This window comes from Chiroxiphia lanceolata, chromosome 21 (assembly GCF_009829145.1).
Source record: "Chiroxiphia lanceolata isolate bChiLan1 chromosome 21, bChiLan1.pri, whole genome shotgun sequence".
Taxonomy (NCBI): Eukaryota; Metazoa; Chordata; class Aves; order Passeriformes; family Pipridae; genus Chiroxiphia; species Chiroxiphia lanceolata.
The window spans coordinates 4,975,802-4,994,391 of record NC_045657.1 but is presented as its reverse complement, the minus strand read 5'-3'; the positions used below and the strand labels follow the sequence as shown (position 1 = coordinate 4,994,391).

At 44.7% G+C, this 18,590-nt stretch overlaps 1 protein-coding gene across 2 annotated transcripts in view; it reads left to right on the top strand.

The window, feature by feature from the left end:
* The window catches only part of ABL1 (ABL proto-oncogene 1, non-receptor tyrosine kinase), a 78,640-nt gene that overhangs the window by 47,984 nt on the left and 12,066 nt on the right, over positions 1–18,590 (top strand). For both annotated transcript variants that reach the window (XM_032708456.1, XM_032708457.1), the window contains exons 2-5: positions 7,483–7,656; positions 8,410–8,705; positions 14,091–14,363; positions 18,179–18,263. In XM_032708456.1, coding sequence (XP_032564347.1) covers positions 7,483–7,656; positions 8,410–8,705; positions 14,091–14,363; positions 18,179–18,263 — 828 coding nt within the window. The remainder of the gene's footprint in view (positions 1–7,482; positions 7,657–8,409; positions 8,706–14,090; positions 14,364–18,178; positions 18,264–18,590) is intronic.

Below are 18,590 nucleotides of genomic sequence, written 5' to 3'. Positions count from 1 at the left end.
AACCAAACAGAGGGTAGATGTGTATGAGTAATTTTGATCTTTTTCTGTGACTGAGTTCTTCTGTGATCTTTTAAGTCTATAAAACCTCTCTCTGTGTCCCCTGCCTCTGGTATTGCTCAGTCTGTGTGTTGAGAATGAGCTCCAAGCTGTGCTGGGCCTCCTCTCTGTGCTGTTGGATCTTTCAACACAGCCCTGGGAGAACAGGCAGAGCATCTGGGGCCTCTCTTCCCTGCAGAAATGAATGCTAAAGGATGATGTTACAAGGGTGTTACCCTGACTGTTTTTGCAAGTTTTCTCTTTTGTGTTCCTTACAACCACTGCCCCCCTTCCCACTTTGCAATGCAGTTGCATAATAGGATTAGAACATAGTTTAACTTGGCCATATCGTCAGCACGGGTTAAGAACGTGATCATTAACACGATTAATATTGTAATATTTTCACCTTCTGCTTCCCTGAGACAGTCGTTGCATATTTATTTTTTTTTTTATAATGGGGTGGGAAACGAGCATTGAACTTTTAAACGGTCTTCTCTCAGAGTATCTCAGTCTCACTTCTCAGCTCAGCATGGGGCAAAGCTGAGTGGCCTGTTAAAGGTGAACAGATGTGGCAACTGCGACCATGATGTGACAGTCAGTCAGGACAGGCAGCCCAGGACCCTCATAATCAACTGGAGACCTCTTGCAAAGCAGGGTAGCAGGGTAAGAAGTGAAAATCTATACTCATCTGGTGGGGGAAAAAAAAAGTTTTTTAAAAAATAGGATTTTCTGTTGTTCCTTTCTGAAGCTGAAGGTCCCCACATGGTATTCCTGGGCAGCTTTCTTATTAAAATTATTGTGAGGTTAAAAGTGCTGTTGAGAACTCTTTAAAAAGAGTGGTGGTGGCTTGTCCCAAACCCCTGAACTCCAAGGGCACGAGTGAAAACCATTTGCTTGCGTTGCCCTTAAGAAGATAACGAGTTTTTACATACGGGTTTGTAAATTTTGATAGAAACCACTTAAGCTTGGCAGAGCATGAGAAGGGGACAGTTTTATGTCAAGGGTCAGAAACTAGGGATCATTGCTCCTGGATCCTTGTGAGCAACATGTGATGGCCAGTCCATTCCCACGGGTGTTCCACAGCCTCTGTGAAGCTTCTGAAAGGATTAAGGAGATGATGGTGATATCATTGGATGATTTAACTTTGCTCCTGATATCTTATTTGTATGGGAATCTGTTCAGGACAAAGGGAAAGCTGAAAGTTTCTTTACTACTAGTTTGGGAAACCTTAAACATTAGGTGCTTGGAAAACCAGTTGCAGCCAGGAGGATGGATGACATTTTACTTAATTCAGTTTCTTATTTTGTTTTTTGTGTGTTTACAGAAACATAGCAGTGCTTGGTCGATGAATAGCAAAAATCAAAAGAAAATCAAGTCTGTTAGTTGTATTTTTAAACACATTTTTTGAGAATAGTCTTCTGAGTCTGGATTTGGTGTAAGGCTGATTTAGTGTCAGGCACATGTGTAGCTGTACATGTCCTTTTGACCAAGTAGTCAGAAATGTGGTTTTCTTTTCATGGTGGTCTCTTCTGAAAAGTCTTTATGCTCTGTTAGTTTGCAGGAATGAGGATTGTTTGTGGATCCTCTTTGTGGTGGTGTGGAGGGCTGGCAGGTGCTGTGGCCCATGGCTGTGTGTGGTACTATGCATGGGCAGGCTGCTCTGCTCCCTGAAAAATCTGAAATATTTTCTTAACATCATCAAAAATAAGTTTCAACTGGTTCTAATGATGACTGAGTCTTCATAATGATGTTTGAGCTGGGCATTTCTTTGCCCTCATTTCTATTCCCACTAGTAAATATTATTTTAAAATGTGACAGATCTGAATTTCTGTCATCTGCTTTATCCTTTCTGCCTTTGCCAAAGTGAATAATTCCTCACCCACTTCACACCAAGAAAGGGTAAAGAGTAGAAGGGAAGAGGCACAGCAAGTACTGCTGCCAATCTGATCAGGAAAACAGAACGTGTCCATGTCCCAAATAGGGGCTGAAATACTCTTGCTGCCTTTTTGGGCTTGGCTCTACCACTGAAAGGCAGAAGCCTGGTTTAAAACTTGTCAGTGTTCACTGTGAAGTTTAAAAGCCATTTTGGGGACACTAGTAAAGTCCTTTTGTTTTCTAACTGAAACGATTCCTGCCCTGCCAGCTGTCAGACTGCCTCTCTCTCTCTTTTTTTTTTTTTTTTTTAAGAGTGTCTTGTAACAGCAGAATAGACAACCCTGGGGAGGAGCAGCAGCCTGTAGCCATTGCCCTGTTCCTGGAGAGAGAGGTTTTTTAATGCATTTGGGCACATATTGAGCCAGACCCAAATCAGCAACGCAGCGACTCATCCTGCCCTGATGTCACCAGGATCAGCAGGGAGGGCTTTGGTCACCCTGTTAGGAAGAGCAAATGCAATAAGCTGGAGTTGCTGCCTCCCCTTGTAGAGTTCTTGCTGTTAAACGCGTTTCTGGCTCTGTAATGGCGTGTTAATTATGTGCTTGTTCCAGTGGTTCTTGCCTGTCCCATCCTCATTTAAAAATCTGGCTGATGGTGCTTTGCTGCCATTTCCCATGGGATGTGGTGAGGAAAGGATTATCATTTCCTGGGGAAAGCTGTGACTGTTTTCAGACTTAAAACTGATCATCTACAGACATGTTAGTCCTTCCCTGAGCAGTCTGTGGGGCTGCTTAGTAAAACAGGGGAATATAACAGTAAATGTTGGTGATTCTTGCTTGGTGCATTCCCTTCCCACGGCTCAGAAATGGACACAGGTCACTACTTTTGCTCCCTTAATAAGGAAACCAAACCAAAAATTGCAAAGGTGAAGTTGTCAGAAATACTGAAGTGTCACTGAAGTTCACTTGGATCTGGTTACTCTTTCCCCTTCCTCTCCCAGAGGTTATTGTCTAAGGTCAGGAAGCAGTTTAGTAGCAGATTTGGGAATAAAATCCGAATTTCTGCCATGCCCCCTATTCCACTCCATCCATCTACAACTGTGATTAGCTGGCTGGGGAAAGACGATGTTTGCCATGTCACTAAGGGGTTATAAATGGAATAAATTCAGTGAATGAACTCAGGGGGAACCTACAGGCCCGTGTAAGAGTGAACTTCCAGGAAAACCCAACAAAACAACCCACAACCAAACAAAAAACAGCAACAGATGTGTTTGATGATGGCAGAATCAGAAGGAGGGGGAGACAGCACACCACCAAGGGTGTTAGACAAGATCCAGCCCTGCAGTTGGTGGCGAGGGCCCGTTTGAGCACAGGCACTGCAGCAGGAGCCATGGGTGTCCTTGTGACCCTGATCTCACTCAAGGGATGAATCTGAAATAAAACATGAATCCTTCCTTCTTTTTTTTGGGAAGATCTGGTTTACTTTTTTTTTTTTTTTTTAAATTTTTAAATCCATATTCCGTCAGGCATAGGGAATCCATGAGGACCACTAAGGAAATACTGAACAGAGAGGCAGCTGCTCCATCTTATGTGCTCAGAGTTGGGACTATTTGGATGTATTAAATATCCATAACTATTCTGCCATTTATCATAGTTTCTTCCAGGGGAAAAGAAAAGTACAGGGAATGTAGAGGAAGGAGAAGGTTTAGGTGGCATGTGCTGTACCTCCAGAGAGATTACTAGATGTATTCTGCTCTCCCTCGCTCTACAAACCTTGTGGAAAAATTGCCAGCACAGTTTGTAAGCCCACAGGATGTTTGCTTTGCAGGGAGACAGGAGGTCTCCTCCTTCCCTCGGGACTGCCTTGCAGTCAGCTATGGAGAAGCTGAGTGTAATTCTGTGCTCCTGCCTTTTTTCCCAACCCTTCCCTTACATTGGGAAGGAAATTTGCTTGCGTTGATCTACACCAGAATTATTCATGTCTGAGAACTTCTTACACAGCCCCTAACAATGATTCATGGCTTTGTATAAACAGTAATGAGCAGGAGATAGTTACCCTTACGAAACCTTTTAGTGTGCAAGCATAAATATCTCCTGGTAAAAACTTAATTTAGGAGGGAAACGATGACATTCTTATGGCTAGTGCCTCAAAATATAAGCTGCTGTTGTCTTACTTCAAAGTCTGCACCACTTTAATTAAGAGTCATCATTTAGTTGGTGTTAGTGGAGTACTGAATTACAGCGCTGCCTTGGAACTCCTACCAGGAATCCAGGTGTTATCCAGAGCACTGTATGATCAGAGTAATAAATGACAGTCTTGCTGGGATGCAGCACAAGACAAAGTGGATGCACGGAAGGAACGACAGCGCAGCGATAACAGATTGAATTACTCCTGCTTCCTGCCCCGTCACCGTGCCAGGATGGCCTCCCGTAGGTGTAGCAGCCAGGCTGATTTATTAGGAGGAGTCTGGCCCACTGAAGAGCTCAGAAGTGCTGTAAAATTATAGTTAAAACCAGCAGTAGGAGGCGAGGAAGCTGTTGAAAAAGACCCTCAATACGTATGAACAGCAATGTCTAATTCCTGCTCTGAAGGACTGGAATGTCTGGGCAGATTTACCGGAGAATCGCTCGCAGGGAAAAACGCTGCTGACAGCCGGGCTGTACGTGGCTCCCAGATGGACGTGTCCTGTCTGCTTCTCTCGCTTCATGGGTTTGTGTCCTCAGTCTGCTGACAGCCTCCTCTTGGGGCCCAGCCCTTTAAAAGTGTGTTTTGTCACGGTCTATCAAGCTTCTGCTACACTCGGGTCACCACAACTCTGCTCTTTCCTTTATGCTCTTCTCCGTGTTGACTCAGGGCCTCATCCTCCCTTTCTGGCCGCCCATCCTCTCATTCGTCACCTTCCCCACCCCAGTTCTTAACCTGGGGTTCTACCCTCTGGAAACACCAGCCCCACCCAATCCAAGAGTTGGGTCTGGCGTCTCCCCATCCTTCTGTCCTGCACAGCAGGGTTCATGCTCAGCATGTACCCACACCGGGGTGCTGGTGGCGGCTGCACAGCGAGGTCACATTGGGGGATACAGAGCATATGGGCATCCTGGGCCACTGGGGTGGTTTTCCCGTTTTGCACATTCTCATATGTGTATTTAACAGCCCTTGCTCTTGTTGGTCCTTGGGTTTGCAGACGTTATCACTGAGTCAGTGTGTGTAGGAATGTCACCGAGCAAAACCTGCCTTCCCTGACTCTCGCGCTGCAGCCTGTGGGTGTTGTTGGCACTTGGCACAGTGTTGTCTCACAGATGAATCGAAGCACATACCTTGGCATCTGTGTGCAGTGAGTCAGTCCCAGCATCCCTGGGCACAAGGGAGGGATTCTTGTGGAGCGCTTGGCTTTCCTCCCACATCCTCATCCATGGCTGTGCATGATCCGTCCTTCACTGGGCTGCGATCGCGCTGGAGTTGGAGGGGAGCCTGCCTTGGATTTCCTGCCTTCCTGTCGAATCCATGCCCCATGTGGGAGGCATTTTCCTTCCTAACAGAGGTTATGGTCCATCCCATGGAGCAGCATGTGCTGGTTTGTCCTGTGTTTGGGGGAGAGTATCACAGTCTGGCTCCTCGCTGACATTGTGGATGTGCTGCTTGCAGCTCTGCTGTCTGTCTGTTCCAGGTGTAACTCCTTGGAGTCTCTCCAGTCACTGCAGTGCCCTGTGTTTGATAAGGGAGCTTAATGGGCTTGACAGGATCAAAGCATTTTCATGGTGAAATGATTATAGCTTATTCTGAAAGTGGATTTCCTCCTTCTTTATTCATTGTCCCTCTTCAAACAAACTCAGGCTATTAAAATATATTCTCCGCAGGACACACAGGAAGGGGAGGCAAGGATATCAATGTGCTTTAAAAAAAACCCACCCAACACATTTCTTACTTTGGAAGAGCGTAGAAAGTGGAATTATTTTACTTTCAAAAATATCTCTCCTTGCAGATACGGTTTAACTGGGAAAACAGACCCAGCAGTATCTATATTTGCTGTTTTGTTCACATATAGGATACTGTGTTTTCCAAAGAATACAGTAGTACTCGTGTACATAAATAACCACCCAGAGAGCCTTTTCCAGTGGTGACCTGACCAACACATGGAGGACGCCAGATTGTCTGTGGGTAAATAATGGCACTTATACCACCAAAGCTTAGAAAATATTGTGTATTGTTAGTGTTTGCAGGGTTGGGAGCGTGGTTTTTTCAGCATTTTTCCATTGGGGAATGTATTTTGGACCTGTCCCAATCCACGCTTGACTTCCATATGTTTTCTGGTGTCAGTTGTATCAGTTCTTGAATCTACAAATATAAAGAGTGAGCTGTGCTCCCAGGTGACCTGATAATGTAGGAGCCATTTGGCCAGGTATTTCTGCCTCCAAAGCCCTGCTGTGTTTGCCTGTGCAGAGGAGGGATTCAGCAGGTGGGGGCTGTTGCTGTGTAATGAAGAGCAGTTCTGTGGCACAAGGGGCTGATGTGACAGTGCCGTGTTTCCTGTCCCCAGAGCTGCACTGACGCAGTGCTTTGTGTGCAGTGCTGTGACCTCGCTCAAAAAACTCATCCAGATGGAAAATGACCCTGCAAAAAACAAGAGTTTCACAACTTATTGTCCTGCTCTTCTTGTGCCAACATAGCCACACGTGGGGCTGCCAGAATATCTGGGGATGGCACGTTAAAGTGAGGGGGCACAACTACCTGGGGCACCGCTGCCCCAAACTCTTCACTCATTGTCCAGAGCGGGGGGGTTTGCAGGAGCAACTGCAATAAAATTCCTTGTTGGACTTGCCTGATCATCACAGAATATTATATGCCCAGTGTGCTACAGTGTACAAAAAACTTTGGGGGTTGGTTTTTACTCAATTGAGCTACTGTGTAGCTCAATTTCTAGGAATCTCTTTCTCAGGAGGTATCTCAGGGTTCCTAAAAATGTGGACAGCTCAGTGTGCGCAGTGTGCTCGCTGCTGTGCTCTGGTTTCAAGAGGGGGCAACAAAAAAGGCACTGCCTTGTCCTCAAATAAGAAGAAAGTGGTTAAAAATACTGAAGTGAAGAACAGAAATACCTAACTCCTTAAATACCATGTCTTATAAATCTCACCCTGCCTGGCTCTCTGTGCCGCACATTCTGGCCATTTCATTTATAGGATAATTAAGGGATTTACCTTTTAAAGGTCTTGGGTTTGTTTTCACATCTAACCATTCCAGCAGCTAGGTGTGAGCCAAAGGATTTACAGGCAGCAAACAGCCTACGTGAGCTGCATTTACTGGAGGGAGGGAGAGGGACTTTCCTTCTCCTGTGTATCGTGAGAGGCAGGAGCTGGGGGCTCTGGGAAGGCTGGAGGACAGCTCTGGAACAGGAGAGTCCTGCCTATGTGGCAGGAGATCTGCCTTAAAGAGCTGTCCATATCTATCATCTGATGCATGAGGAGCACACGTGTCGAGAAACAATGCAAATTAGAAAGTCAGAGTGCGTGGGTTGACCAGATGGCTTTTATCAGTCAAAATGAACCTGGTTTTTCCTTTCTCTCTCTCCTTCTCCTCCAGAAGCCCTTCAGAGACCGGTAGTGTCAGACTTTGAGCCCCAAGGTCTGAGCGAAGCAGCTCGCTGGAACTCCAAGGAAAACCTTCTGTCCTGTCCTAGTGAAAATGATCCCCATCTCTTTGTTGCACTGTATGATTTTGTGGCGAGTGGGGACAACACTCTCAGCATAACTAAAGGTAAGGTTACTGGGCAGGATGGCACTGGGAATGTGTGAGAAGGCATAGGAAGAAAAGTCACAGTGAAATAACTGAGTTATACACTAAACCCTATGGAATTGTTTTTTACTGTGGGGATTCTTCTTAAACAAATACAAATATGTCACAAAATCATAACCTTTTTAAAGGTTAAAACTGGGTTTTTTTGTTGTTGTTGCATTGGACAAAAAACTGTTTCTCAAAACTAAGGTCTCCATTAGGAGCAAGAATTTGAACTGAGAAATTAAACTAAGCTGATTTTGGAGCTGGCCTGTATTTTCATAGTTCTCTAAAACACAGTCCCTGTATGACAAATGACTGTGTATATAGGTATAAGGACCAGAAGGATTTGAGTAAGAAAACACGACATGTACTCCAAGTTACATCTACTTACCTTGCTAATTGAAATTACTTTTTTATTGTTTATCCACTCCAGTTCTCTCCTGGCTCCATCAAACCAGCTCAGTTCAAATAAAATTTGCTGGATTCAGTTTTTAAGCTCAAGCAGTATTGGAGCTAGTGCAGAACTGCACGAGAGCCTGAAAATCTCCTGAAGCATGTGACTTTATTTGGCTTGGAGGGGTCCACTCAAGCTTGAAGAGAAACACATGCTCCCTGCTGAGTCAGATACCTCTTCTTCTAGGAGATTACTAGTGATCTGTTAGCCAGAAAGAACCCATCTTTGTCCTCAGCTGCCAGGTTTGCCGTGTGTGAATACATTTTCTGTTTTCCAAGGTGAAAAGCTCCGTGTCCTGGGCTACAATCACAACGGGGAGTGGTGCGAGGCCCAGACAAAGAACGGGCAGGGCTGGGTCCCCAGCAACTACATCACCCCCGTGAACAGCTTGGAGAAGCATTCCTGGTATCATGGACCGGTGTCACGGAATGCTGCCGAGTACCTCCTGAGCAGTGGGATCAACGGGAGCTTCCTGGTGCGGGAGAGCGAGAGCAGCCCGGGCCAGAGATCCATTTCCCTGCGCTACGAAGGAAGGGTGTACCACTACCGCATAAACACCGCCTCCGACGGCAAGGTAGGCTCCAGGACATCCAAACCCCGAGGGAAAACCTTGCTGGGATGCTTTTGTCCACTGACTGCATGAGGTCAAACAGCAACAATTGAACTGAGCAGCTCTGAACCCTGAGCACAGCGTTTACCATCTGTAGTTACAATAAACTCTGAGATTGTGACGTGGCCGGGACAAAACACTTTTACTCCTTTAGCAAACTGTGATGTAATACAGCTCAGCAGTGAAACACTTTAAGGTAGAAGATACTAGAGTTACATCAGAGCTGAATGTAATGGAGATCATTAATAAGAGATTCTGAGGATGAATTCTTGTCCCTTATGTTCAAAAGAGAATCTCTTTGACTGCCAAATAGAAAAATCAGCACCTGTTGCTGTAATTATTACAGTAATCCTGTAAATATTAGGGATAGAATGCTTTCTGAGCTATTCTGCAGTATTTTTAACTACTGTTTTGATTTCTCTACAGTATTTCAGCGTGATCATTGGAGACGGGTAGGCACTTTCACTTTTATATGGGCTGTGTCCCTAGTTCCCTCATTTTTTCCCTAGATTGTTGTGTGCTGTAGCAGTGTTGCAATGCCGTGCTTTGTGGATGCTGCAGAGAAATGTTAGCATAAAAGTGTAGTTTTCCACAGATTTTTGTTTGAATTTCATGGAAACATTTCTACTGGCATTAGATTTTGGAAAACGTTGGGTTTTAACAAATCTGTTTTAAGCAGTGTCTCTTTAGATCCTGTGCAGAAGTTGAAGTGTGGGTCTGGAGCGTGGCTGCTGAGGCTCTTCTTGCCAGCATCTAATAGATGACAGATTCTGTGCCATTAAATCACTTCAAAAGAAAAAATTAAAAGCAATCAAGCATAGTAGTGGCCCACTGTGCCCAATTTTCCCTTGTCCTGTGAGAGCTTCACTCTTCTTACAGCAATGCTGCCAGCAAAATCTTTAGTATGAGAATACAGGGAACCAGTACATCCCGTTCCTTATTTATCAGAAACCTTTAATAAGATAAACAGATTTTATTCAGTGATGAAATACTTTTTGCCTGCTTTAGCAAACAGGTTGTAATTGAGACAATTCTGACCATGTTATTTAAGGCAACGTTTCCAAGTTACGGTGCTTTGATTCTTCCTTTTTCCTCCCACATAGACACACTCTGTGGTCAGCACCAGCACTGTGACGTGCAGCATACTTGAAGGACTACATGGCAATCTGGAATATTATTCCTCCTCCTGTCTCTGTAGCTGATAGTCCCTCTATTCCCATAGATGCTGGCAGATGAGCAGTGTTCACATGTGAATGTTTTGAACTGAATCCTCCTTCGGTTGGTGTAAATAAACACGTGTCCACGAGGAGATAGCACATGTTCTCCATTTGAGCTGTAAAAGGGTTTGGCATGTGAGGGCTTTCATCCCAGCAGAGCTGTTTTTATCCCAGAAACACAGTTCTGCAGAGCTACAATAATCCATTCAGGTCTGTATTAGCCGGGTTAACTGTTCATTTTCCACGAAGTTGTTTGAATTGGTGTTTTTGAGAAAAGCTGCAGATCAGAACAATGCACTGCAGCTCGTGGTGGCTGGAAATGCTAAACTGAGCAGCTGCAGTGGCTGAGAGAGCTGTGGCTTTTGTGCTTCACCTCTGCATGCAGGGGCAAGTGAAGAGGTACCACAGTCCTCCTGATGTAGTGCCAAGTGCCAGCATCCCTGCAGAAGGGGCAGTTTGCCATGTCCATGCATCATGGGCTGCAGTTTGCAGCCTGGCGTGTTAAACCCCATCATTTTCAATTTGTGTTAACGAACCGGGCAGTGAATTGTGACAGCTTAGTGCCAGATGTGCTGCCCACTCTGCTGCTGGGCTGGGGGACACCGAGCTCTTCCAGCACACTGTCCCTGGCTGTCAAAGCTGAGGAGCTGGGGGGAGAAGCAGCCAATATTCCTGTTTGTCCCTCTGCGGAATGCAGGCTGCTGGAGCAGGTTCCTGCTCTGAGCTGCTCGTGTCACACTCAGTTACTGGCTTTGCAGCAGAGCGTGGCTGTGCTGAAGAAAAGCTCTTACCTTCACTGCCCTGAGCACCTGGGGCCTCCCCAGCCTGCTGTATCATTAGTCAGCCTGTCCAGGGAATTTAATGTCTGCAAATTCTCCAGTAAGGATGAATGGCTTTGGTGGGATCATATCCTTTGCCTGAGAGAACATGCTTTAGGAAAAAGAGGTGTTAGAGGAATGTGTGTCCTGCATTGCACAGCCTTACCCAGGCTTTGTCCTGGAGGGAAGTTGGAGGGACTATGAAGAGATCAGGGGTCTGTTTGTCTTAACTTCAGTACTGGTGATACCGAATGCATTGGGCTTCAACAACTTTAAAAAAAAACTTCTCCAGGATTTTTTACTTTATTTCCCATTTTAATGGGTCATATTCTTCCGGACCACCTTCTAATGTTTTGTTTTGTTGGTTGGGGTTTTTTTTAAGGAAGGTATTAAGAGTGAGCTTGCTTGATTTGGCTGGCACAGTGCAGCCAGTCATCTGGTAAACCACTTCCGTGGTACAGAGGACTTGGTTTTCCTGACTTGATAGTACTTGAGGCAAGGCCTCCTATTGAGTAACCAACTGAATAAACAGCCTTGCCCAGCTAGTTCTTCAAATCCTGCTGTCTTCAGCATTAAGGAATCAGGATTCATGTCCTGCTTGAGTCTCTTGGACCCTCCAACAGCTGAACTTGGATGCAGACTCACTCCTTTATCAGGGACCTTCATGGATTTTTTTTGGTGTGGATGTCCTCCATCCTGATGCAGGTTTTCTCTGAAACCTTTGACCATTTATTTAGCCTCTTCTCCTTCTATAACAAGATCATATAATCTGTCACACTAAATACAGATATCTCTAATTCTTATGAGATATAAGCGGTCATAAAACCATGGGAAGCTTCCTTCTCCGTGCTTCTCTAATACTTCCAAGTAATCCTGGAGTTCAGCTTTCTCTACATCCATATTTTTAGATTTTAATCCTCAGTGTAACATGTGCAGTGCTCATACCACTGCAAGTACTTCAAGTCGTTCCCAAACAGGCATGGCTTGTTTTAAATTGTGGTTGTACCAGCTAATGCTTGGTCGCTTGCACCAAGCAGCTGTGAAAGCCTCTTATGTTGTCACTTTTCTGTTTTCAGAACATCTGTTATTAAGGTGATTTCACCTCATTGACCATGCAAAGTGTTGTGGGGGTTTGGAGGGGTTTTTTTTTGTTTTGTTTTGGTTTTTTTTAGCTGTGTTGTTTAAATGAGATTTGGTCGCTTTACCAGAACAATATCCAGCTCATTTTGGTAGAGGGTTGTGAACATGCTCCCCAGGAGGATACCTTTATTTTCTAGAGTTAAAGTTTCCCCCAGAGTTTTTTTTATCAACATCTGTAGCAAAAGAAAAACAAGAGTGAAGGGAAAGTAGATTTCTCCAGGCCAGGGTGTAAAACCCTCCACTCTGAATGCCCTTGCACATCAAAAAAGCCTTTAACGAGGGCTGTGATTTCCCAGCACTGGCGAGGTAGGTTTCTACAGCATAGCTGCCTTTTTTGGATGACAAATGCTATTTAGTGTTCACTTCCCAGAACCCTTATGGGGGCCCTTGTTGTGTTACAAAGGCCATAGCTGGAAAGCCAATGGCCTCCCTGTATCTTGCAGTCTAACCTGTGACTGATCTGCGAGGTCGTTCACTGCTGTGTTTGTTTTCCCCTTTCCCGGTTACAGTGTGCCTGAGCTGAGCATTTTACCTTTCTGCAACTCTTCCAAATAAGCCCATGACACACATAGATTATCAGCTTTTGCCAGTTCTGACCATAACAGTCACTGGACGTACATAAGTTTGTGGCTCATCCTCATAAACCTGAGTAGGGATGTGGGCAAGCAGGATGCTGAGGGGGAGAGGCACTTTCATCCATCACTCCTCCTTCCTTGGATGATAGAACTGCTCTTTTCCCTCACCTTTTCTTGCATGTAGTGCCTGTGCTCCCATATGCTTCAGAATATTTCTTCTCATTCTCCTTATGAGTTTGTATAGTAAACAGATGCCTGCAAAGGAGGTGTATCCATACAGGAATTGCCAGTCTCCAGTACAAAGACTTTGAGTTTGGAGGTGGTTTTGTCCCTCCCTGCACACCTTTTTTTTCCCTCTTGCAAATGCATCTCCCTTTTCTGTTAGACATATTTGCTTGTTGCTGGAAGTTCACTGGTGCATTTTCTTTTTCCATCCAGCAATTCTGTCCGGGTGGGAGAGACAGAATTTGACCCTAAGCCTGGGATTTTTGGATGCCTGGCAGCCCTGTCAACTTCCCAGCCTCCTGAAATCCCTGACAGATGGCCACTGCACATGCAGAACCTGTTGAGTGCATATCCAACAAGTCAGAGGCGTTTGGGAAGTTTGATCATAGCTACTGGCATGTGATATGAGCAGTAGGAATAGTGTGTGGACTGGACAGAAATTTGGGTGGCCAACATGGTGCTGCTCTTTCTGCAAGTCTGTCCCTTGCCAGACCTTGGTCCTTTGTGAGAAATGGAGCTCTTCCATCTTCTGTGTCCAGCATAGGCTGGACTATGATGCAAAGTGCACTCTGATACAAAGATTTCTCCCTCTCCTTCAGGTGTAACCAGCATCACTTTTCAAATAATTAAATCCCTAGCTTTTGTCACCTTGCCTGGCAGAAGGCTGGGCTTGAGGATGAAAATTGGAGATAGTTTCCCTCTGGTGGGAGGGAGTCACTTGTCTGTTATCTTTACTAGGATTTTAGGCTTAAAATGGATCTTCTGTATAAATGTTAAGAAGGTAACAAATATGGGTTATCATGCCTCGCAGCAGGTTTTCATTCAGTGGTAATGATTTTACTTCTGTGCTATCGATCAGTGCCCATCAAAAGGACAGAGCAGACCAGCTCCCTGATTTCATGCTAATGCTCTGCAGAAGCTTAGGAAAAAGCAGGGAAACCTCCATTTTGCCAAGGACACTTCAAGGAGGAAATGTCATAACCCAAATAGGAATAGTGAAATTGAGACACTGAGGCTGACAACCCCCCACCCTCCAGGAAAAGTCCCACAGTCTTTACTGACCAGCCTCTTGAAAAGAGAGTCCTCAAGCAGCAGCATGTCAGTCTGGTGCTATTTGCAGCCGTTCCTCCTGTTTTGTTTTGGCGAAGTGCATGTGTTTTCTCCTGAATTGATGCCTTTCCCATGTAAGCAGTGACTGTTCTGGGCTCTGGAGCTGGTTACAAGACCTTGTGGAGCTCATAGTTCTTGCAGCTTGAGTAGAAGCAACGCAACACTCCGCTTTCACGACATTGCGATGTAGTTTCTACGTATGAGCGCATTTCTACCGCGGTGTGCGTTACCTGAATGAGTTTTCTGTGTCTCTTTGCTTCCCAGCTGTATGTGTCTTCAGAGAGCCGCTTCAACACCTTGGCAGAGTTGGTCCACCACCACTCCACCGTGGCAGATGGGCTCATCACCACCCTGCACTACCCGGCGCCCAAGCGCAACAAGCCCACGATCTACGGCGTGTCCCCCAACTATGACAAGTGGGAGATTGAGAGAACCGACATCACCATGAAGCACAAGCTGGGTGGAGGGCAGTATGGAGAGGTGTATGAAGGAGTCTGGAAGAAGTACAACCTCACAGTGGCCGTGAAGACTCTAAAGGTAGGACTCAGTCTCGGAACGTTCCCAGCAGGAAGCGCGAGTTCGGGGTATCTGCCCTGCCCTTAGCCCTGGTTAGAAATTTGGGTTGATGTCGGGCCGTCCTTTGTGTGCTGTAGGCTTGGAACAGTTAATTTTTGAAAGAGCTCGATCCTACTACGGTTTATGCGATGCGTGAAACACTCGTATATAAACAAAGGAGGATGTTAGCAGCACAGTTTTTACTTTAGAATGGATGAAACCTTAGAAAAGTAAATAGTGCCGTGGTGTCTTGCATTCAGGGTGTGGTAAAGGTGAGCTGTTCACGGATGAACACACCAGCACAATCTGGTGTTTTAAGGAAAATTGTGGATTATGAGTCAGTCAACACAAAATTCAAAGGCTGTGCTTCAGGGAGGCTTTACATGTTTTGATTTTCTGTCTTATGTGGCGTCTCTCCCAAAAGGCAAGCTCCCTGTGTACCTGGAAGTCTTAAGCAATTGTTCACAGCTGCTTCTGATCGAAACACACAAGAGGAGGAAAAAGGGTATCCAAGCTAAGATGTATTAAAATTCATAAGTGGCTTTAATGAAGAACTGGATAATCAGTTCTGCTGCTGGCTCTGCTCCCTGATTTCTGTGTCTTGGTTTCCTTGTCTCTTGAAATGCAAATAGTGCTCTGTGAGTTCATAAGGTCATTGCTTAATTCATCTATGTTTATAAAACTGTCTTGAGATCTTCTGGCACCATCTGCACACATTGCATTTGATTGCTTAATAGGAGTTTATGCGAACTTGACACCATGTTCTTTCTCCTCGAATGGGGACGTGGTTTGGTCTTGCAGAAACAAACAGAACAGGGGTTTTTGTTTGTTTCTTTTTGGTTTTTTTTGCAGTGGAAATTTTGAAGTGGAGAGACTGTGTAGATTCTTTAGTGCCGGGGGAAGAACCTTTCCTTGATTTGGGGAAAATATTTCATCCTTACTCTCTGAGCAGTGGCTGCCTTAGTACTTCTGGGTTGCTATGGCTGCAGAAAGTATTTTCATTTTGGCCTTTTTTGTACTCTGGAGGCTCCTGCTGTTGCTCCCAGCGGGGGAGTCCAAGTGCTGCTTGCACAGGGAGCGAGTGACATCTAGTGTTGTCCCTGCTCGGGATCACTCGGGAGTGTTGCAGAGCAGGTGAGCTGGGATGTGACCAGGTTCAAGAAAACACCTCTTTTATATTGAGGAGAGCTCAGTGCTTTCCTGGAACACTGCTTGATGTAACATCTTCCTGCTGTGAGCTGCAGTGTAAGGATTCCCGATGCCTTCAGGCTTCTCATCCTGCTTTCATTCTCTTCTCTCTAAAACCCCTCAACAAAGACAAATTGTATGTTATCCCATCAAATCTGTTTGTGCAAAGGAGAAACCTTAATACAGACCATGGCTGTTTCAAATATATCAAATAAATATTTAATGAAACACTGCTAAAAGTGGTTCATAATGTAGCATGGAGCAGCATGTTCCACTGGGGAGTGTAAGAACAACCAAGAAGAGAGAGTTGAGAAACACTCCAACCCGCAATTATGCACGCTAAAACCATCCTTAAAAGCGAATTTATAATCCACCTTTTAAAATCCATTAGTGTACTGCCTGACAGGTGGGATTATAGCTTTCCTCAAAGTTTTTGGAAACATTTTTAAATCACATTTATATCCCAGTTCTACTGGGGAAAACAAGCCTTTCGCAGCTTCTGAGCAACCCTTCAGATGACTCATTTTATTTTCCTCTGAGAGAATATTTTTCAAAACTTTATATGACTCTTCTTGTTTCCTTCCCCATCTACTCCAGATCTCTCTGTAAGAAAAAGGGGAGGGCAGACTAAGAGAGAGAGGGGGAGAAAAGGTCCTTCCAGCATCTTTTTGAATAATGATGCTTATGAACACCCATTTGTTGTTCAGTTTTCTATCAAGTGTCTAAACATAGCTCATGGCTGGCACAGAACTCTAGAAGGAGGCAATTCAAGCAGCACACACTGTTCCTCAGACAGTGTTTTGGTTCTGAGATATTTCCCATTAAAATGCATCAGTGGCAGCTCCACGAGTTGCACAGGACACATCAGTATTTATAAGGGACACGCTCTGAATTTGTGTTTTTACCCCCAGTGTTGGAAAGGGGGCACAAGGCAGGCAGTGGCTGCAAGAATGGGGCACAGAGCTCTTTGACCTGCACAGTGTTGGACCAAGTTCATCCTGCCTTAACTGTGGCCACAGCGTGTTCTCCTGAGGGCCATTTAATGGCTGAACTGCTATGAGCTGGTCAGCTCAGCACATTTCTCACTGCACACCTTGAGTCTGCAGCCACTAGGATTGCTTCTGCTTTTTCTTTTTTTTTTTTTCTCTCTCCTTTTTTTTTTTTTTGTATTTTTTCCCCAGCAGAGAAACCTGTGTTTTAAATTAGACAACACACAACCCCAGTGTCCCTTAATGCCATGGCATGGCCCTGTGCTCTGCTAGGAAAATACTGTACAGCCAGAACTGTTTTATTTCCTCCAGTGGGAGCTGGAAGCCGGTTAAGGCTGGTCCTTTGCACGAGATCAGGTTTTCAGAGAGATCATTGTTGCAGTGGTTCTCTGTATGTGTCCTTCCTGTTAATTTGGTCACTCAGAGGTAGGAGATTTCAAACAGTGGAGCAGCTATGCAGAGGAGAAACCTTCCAGGGTTTGTGTAGCATGAATAAGATCAAGGCGTATTTAGGGTAATTTTGCAACCTGGATTATTAACCCAGTTTCCTTTGCCAAAGAGAACAGTTTAAGGTCCTGCTCACAAGGACCTTTGGACTATTAGTTTTGACAGTGTGTTCAGAAAAATTGCAGCTGCCAATCAAGCTAATTGGCAATGAATAGTAAATGATTGAATGAAACTGTTGGAAAAATGTTCTCCGTGCTAACTGCAAAGCAGGGAGCTGGCTGGATCTCACCGTGGCAGCCCACTGTTATCATTCTCACCAGCAGCAGTAAATCCTTTCCAATCCTTCTTTAAAACACTTTGTCCATGTAGCCTGTCAACATTAATCCATCAATGAAAAAAAAATATGGATATAGAAAGAAACATTGCTTTAGGAATAGATCTGTATTTTTTTGCACCACTTTGAAACGACCTTCCGGCCATTTGGGGCATATTTGCTTCAGAAAAATATGTCTTTTGAGCAAGACTGTCTCTTCCTTGGGTTTGTGCTGTGCCAAGTAACTTTATGGCATCCAACGAATCGGTAGTGACACGTCTGCCCACAGTGGTTACGTCATGGGTCAGGCTCTAAATGCCAGAAATGAATCTGTGAAACCTTGGACTTTCAATCACAGAGTAGCTGCCATTGGTCGTGTCTCCCTGTCTGGGATGGGGAGGGGATTCTTGTTCCTGCCCATTGAATCTGCAGACCTGAATTTCAGCAGCTTCTCAAGCGTTTGATTGTGTTGTGTCCTTCCTTTTATGTTCATTCTTGTTCCTTTGCTGTACTTTTTATTTCATGTTATCTTTTTTTTCCTGTTAGGAACAAGCACGTTTTTTTTTTTGCCTTTTCAGCTCCTGAGTGTTCCTGTGAGAGACCCCTCACAAAAAGGATATGGATTTTCTTTCCCCAGAAAGCTCAGTTAGAATAAGAATGACAAAAATATGTATTTTTTAAATCATACAAAAAAGCCAATGTTCCTAACTCCCTGGCTTTGTGATGTGACTACAGGGAAAAATTACCTCGCAAGAACTATGGCTTATGTTGTCAGTTTGCAGTTCTTTTTGTGTCCTCATACAAAAATCTGTTCCCCCTTTGTGCACACTGTTTGCCAAAGCTTTGCCATTGTTCTGCAGGAGGATACCATGGAAGTGGAAGAGTTCTTGAAAGAAGCTGCAGTAATGAAGGAGATCAAGCATCCGAACTTGGTGCAATTATTAGGTAAGTGATAAATACCAAGCAGAGGGATTTGAACTAAACCCTTGTGCAGTGATATGGATGTTAAGGAGCAGATAAGCTGCTTACCATACCAAGGCTTTAAATACAGACACTTATTGTCTGGCAAAATTCACAATTTGTACCACTAATACATGATTTTTAATGATCTCGTCTCCCTAATGTTTAATTTGCCAGAGCCTGAAGCAGAAAATTAAACCCCTCTATTAACCACTTCCAAGCAGAACTCATTCTTTCCATAAGCCCCATATTTCTACCTTCTAGAGGTGCAAATTGCCCTCGAGGACAAAACCTGAAGATTCACTGAGGTTC